The sequence below is a fragment of the Primulina tabacum genome, chromosome 6, assembly GCF_025594145.1.
Source record: "Primulina tabacum isolate GXHZ01 chromosome 6, ASM2559414v2, whole genome shotgun sequence".
NCBI lineage: Eukaryota > Viridiplantae > Streptophyta > Magnoliopsida > Lamiales > Gesneriaceae > Primulina > Primulina tabacum.
Window position 1 is genome coordinate 6,349,332 of NC_134555.1, and position 5,278 is coordinate 6,354,609.

Consider the following 5,278-nt stretch of genomic DNA (forward strand, 5'->3'; position numbering starts at 1 on the left):
CGTGGTGATATGAACTGATTTTGTGGCTCTATTTTATGATTAATTTGAAATTATACCCATTGAATATTTTTATAACTTTTTTGTATAAATTGCTGCTACAAATTTCTCTTGTTAATATATATTACTATGAGCAGCATTCTGAAAAACTGCTCATACTGAATATATATTACTATGTATATACATTACATGTCAACGATACATAAAGAAACAAAATAAATAGGAAATATAACACAAAACAAAATTAAAAAAAAAAAACACACACAATCTCCTCAATGGGTGAGCTAAAAACTCAATTTAATTGAAATAATAGACCAGACCCAATTAAATCAGAAATTCTATTCGATTTAATTAATAGTTTGGTTATTTTTTTTAAAAAAAATTATTGGTCAATTAGTTTATTAGTTTGGTATCTACTTTGAATTTAAAAAATCGGTTAAACTGAATGTAATTAAATCTTACAATTAAACTTTCCCTCCTCGCATTGGGTTACAAAAAGAGGCTTTGTTTGTATATGTTTTTGGTGTTTTCGGAGGTTTAATTTATTTTTAACGCGTTTTTGTTAAACATATAGGAAGTGACATATAGTGTATGATCGGATTCTTGCCACGTGTCAATCACTTTTATACTAGACATCTGTCAATAATTACACTCGATAAAAATGCGGAATTTAAAGTTTTTGTCAATTTATCAAAAACTATTACTAATAGCCACGAATCTAACATTTTAAAATGCACTCATGGTCAAAACATCATGTTTTGATAACTGTTACTCAACAACATATATAAAATAATTATTTTTTTAGAAAATAAAAGAAAATGTAGTTGAACAGTTAATCATAAAAGTTTGTAATTCATTTGGAATTTTATTTTTAATATTATATTTGGTATTTATAAATTTTAATATATATTGTTATATAAATTTTTGGAAGGGTAGAAAAAATTAAATTAAAAGTTTATAATAAACTGATGGCAAAAACTTGTGTGAGACGGTCTCATGGGTCGTATTTGTGAGACGGATATTTTATTTGGGTCATCCATGAAAAAGTATTACTTTTTATGCTAAGAGTATTACTTTTTATTGTGAATATCGATAGGGTTGACCCGTCTCATAGATTAAGATCCGTGAGACGGTCTCATATGAGATTCACAAAAGAACGAGCATATATCTCTAGCAATAAAAAATAAAAGATTGAATCTTAAATTTGTAAGTGAATATAATAAATAGAAATGTTTTTTGTTGGAACTTGCATGAATTTTTCTGTGAAGAAAAAGAGTGGGGATGACGGATAAAAGAACGAGCATATATCTCTAGCAAACATGAAGATATGAAAAAGTACATCATTTTTTGCCGCAGAATCAATAATGTTTTTTCAATACCTATGAAATTGATCATCCCATTTGAGGCCAAGTGATCGGTGATATATCGATTTAGGGATCCATTTTGAATCTAGTATAAATTTAGAACAACTTTATTAATACTTACATTTGATAAAAATGTTTAAGTACTCAAAAATCATATATCAGTATTATATCTGAATTAAGATATCATATATTACTAAGTACTCTATTTTTAATATTTTGTATTAATTTTCATCCGAAAATACAAATGTATAATCAATATTAGTATTTGATATATATGTTTTTTGAGTATTTTGAGTACTCAAAAAATATATATTAATATCAGATCTGAAAAAATTAGTACTCAAATATCATATATTATTACTGTATTTTTAATGTTTTGTATCGAATTTTATCTAAGAAAATAAATGTGGACTTAGAGAGTGCAAACATATTTTGTTGTTGATCAAATAATTTAAATAAATAATTTTTTTGACAATGACTAACATGAATTTTTTGTTTAGATTTAGAGAGTGCATAGTAATTTACTATTAACTATTCAATCCAAATTGATTAATCAATTAAAAAGACTATTTATCTACTTAATTAAAAATATGACAATTAGCAATGACCAAGTGTGAGAGATTTGAAGGACTGAGTCAAATTACGTGTACTACAGAAAACAAATATTTTATGAAAATGATATAATAAATCTATAAAAATCATTACTCAATATATAATCTAAAATTTTTGTAAGTTGATTAGATAATGATGTTGGTTTCTTTGATTTTTTTTATTTAACAGTATATTCAATTTCACAAATGTCAAAATTTTGGCGGTAGATCTTATAACATTTGCCACCAAAATTTTCATTTAACCAATTGAATCATTTAAATAGGAAAATTTGTGCACACTTTCTTTGACAAAATATTTGACATTTTTAAAAATATTCGTTCGGGAGAAATATGTGAATGTAATAGCTCAAATCCTACTATAAATAATTTCAGTTGACTAAAAACCAATTGATTTTTTTTTATTTCCTTCTTGCTTGTCTTGATTCTTGTTCCACCGTCAAAATAATAAAAATAAATATTTTTAAATTACAAAAATCTCTCCACAAAAAGTTCCCTACTTTTTAAAAATTGTGGTGATAAAGATAATCCACCAAAGTTTCTCCAATTAAAAAAATTCTGAAAAGATAAACATCCATTTAAAATTTTAAAATACCTTAATCTGAAACATTTTCCTCCATATTAAAGTTTAAAGTGTGATAATATGAAAAGATAAACATCCAACTCTTTTGTCAAATTCTCTTCTTCTTTCATCATTCACTTCTTTCTACGGAAGATTGCTTTTTCTTTTGGCATTTGGAGGTAATTTATTTTCTTGTATGTGATTACTTCTTGCACTACCAAAATTTGTAAAACCTTCCTTACATGGTTGTACGGTTTTCTTGAATCTTGATCAATTGAGAATTTTTAGATTAATGTAATTTGTTTCATACTTGGTTCGTCACGTGTATTTAGAAACACATGGGATCATCAGTCAGATCCAATTTTCTAGAACGATCGAAGGCTATACATATTTTCTTCTCCTTGAAATTTGAGTACGGTTTGCGGATGGGAGGCTTGTATAGGAAATCTTGCATGGTGTTTGCATTGACTGTTTCTTTTTATTAATTGAACCTCGATTTTGTTGGCAGTGTACCCCAATATTTGTTTTCTTTTCTTTTCCATCTAGAAATTAAGGTGACATGCCTCAGTTCTTGTTTCATACTTGGTTTTATAAATTTTTGTGTAAATATTTCATTTCTGAAAAATAAATATCAGTGAAATTAATCAATTGCACTCAATTTTCGAGTGTCCTTCGGTGTGTGCGGTATGTGCATCTCCAAAGAAGTTTTTAATATAAAAAATTACCATTTTGTTAATTATATACATTTAATATTTATTTTGTGTGATTTTTTTTCATTATTTTTCAGGTTTGATATTAAATATGACAAATAAAAGAATGTGAAAGTTGCTTCGGAATATAAGTTGACAATCTCGTAGAGATGATACGGGTAATAGAGGACACGAAGATGAGCCCGACTCACAAATCACTTCATCAAATCCATTATTAGACCCACAAAACAATGCAACACAAAACAATACCATGGAGTCAAGACAAAACGAAGAGCATAATCGAGGAGGTTAAAAATATTTTTTCAGTATAAATTGTTGATTATGTTTATCACTTGAAAAAATAATTATATTTTGCATATTTTTTTAGGTCACAACGAGATCACACATTCATACCAAAGCCCACGAAAGAAATGTGGGAAAACTATTACGAAGGATGTTCATTCTTTAGCACCCGGTGACCGTTTAGTAGTAACATTTAATGAAAGAGGTCAACCTTATGGAGAAATGCAGCCGACGCTTGCAAATTTTGTGGGCACCATTGCTCGTAATGGAAATGTTTTGCCCCTTGATTTTTCAGATTGGAGAAAAATGCCTAAGCGTTGCTTGGATGATGCATGAGAACGTTTAACAGTAAGTTGATAAATATTTTAATTCATACTTAATTCAAAACATTATTATACTTTTTTAATGTTCACAGGCAAGTTTTGATATCCTCGATCAACATAGAGCTAGTGTGATGCAGATGATGGGAGTTTCATGGAGGCGATGGAAGACCCAAGTTAAAGCTACTTCTTATGATCCAAATATTCTATTAAGGGAACTTGTGTCAATTCGCCCCATTCCCCATGACCTTACGCCAGAAGTATGGCAAACTTTGTGTCATTACTGGAAGTCTAATGAGGTTGTTCTAGTTTTGATTGATTTTTATATATTTTTTTTGTTATGGATAAATTTAATATAATTATATTTTTCCAGAGCACTTCAAGAATAAATCGAGAAAATGAGAGTAAAAAAAGAAGGATACATGCACAAGGATGGACAAATATTGCATCTTTGGAATATAAGTTTGTAAGTATTAGATCATAAAATATCTTCACGAATATTTTCATACTATTGATTTAATATATTACATGTATTTTTTGTGTGTGTACTTTTGGCATGTATGGATTAGATATAAGGGAGCTATTATTGAACATATGTGATTTAGGTAGTAAATTTTGTTAAGACATTTTCCATGCTTAGTATTTGAAAATATAATCAAGATTTTATTGTTGTGATGATATCATTCAATATAGATGAGTCTTGGGCTATTATAACTTTTGCATATTTAATCAAAAATATTTTTTTTTCTATGTTTAGTTTCAAGAAAATGGCAGAAAACCAACTCGTATTGAAATATTACATTTGAGTCGACAAAGTAAAAAGAAAGGAGGAGCTCTTGTTGATGATGAAGCAATACGAGTTGAGGTTATAATTATTTCAACGCTTTGAAATAGCTTCTCAATATTTTTTATTTAATTGACAAAATTTTTTTGTTAGGATTTATTAAATGATGCGGTGCAGCATCATCTCCAAGACAAGCCCGAAGGAATACAACCAACAGAAGTGCATGAGGATGCATTTCGGTTATAGTCTATTTACAATTTTATTTTGTTTTTTAAATATAATTATACATTGTACGATAATAATTATATGTATATTTTCAGTGAAATATTTGGACTAGAGCATTCTGGTCGGGTTCGATGTCTAGGAGCCCGTGCATTGCCTAGCCAAGTTTTCCCAGATCAGTATAAGTCTAGATTATTTTTAACACAAAGTAATCTCCCTACTTCTGATGTTACTAATAAGTTACGAGAAATGGAAAATAAAATGAAAAGTATGGAAGAACAAAGGCTAGAAGAAATGGAGCGGATGAGACAGATACATAAACATCAACTCCAAAATTTTATAAGAGTCATTCAAAGCATGATAACTGGAAGTGCTGGAGGATCTCGTGGGCCAGAATTATTACCAACACAGGTAGCCACATATTGAATA

At 28.4% G+C, this 5,278-nt stretch overlaps 1 protein-coding gene across 1 annotated transcript; it reads left to right on the top strand.

Annotated features, from left to right (window-relative positions):
• Positions 1–3,491: 3,491 nt before the first annotated feature.
• LOC142549970 (uncharacterized) lies at positions 3,492–4,873 on the top strand. Its single transcript, XM_075659216.1, has 6 exons — positions 3,492–3,528; positions 3,609–3,853; positions 3,939–4,103; positions 4,217–4,309; positions 4,601–4,708; positions 4,781–4,873. The coding sequence occupies exons 1-6, from the start codon at positions 3,492–3,494 to the stop codon at positions 4,871–4,873; spliced, it is 741 nt and encodes a 246-aa protein (XP_075515331.1).
• The last annotated feature ends 405 nt before the right edge of the window (positions 4,874–5,278 follow it).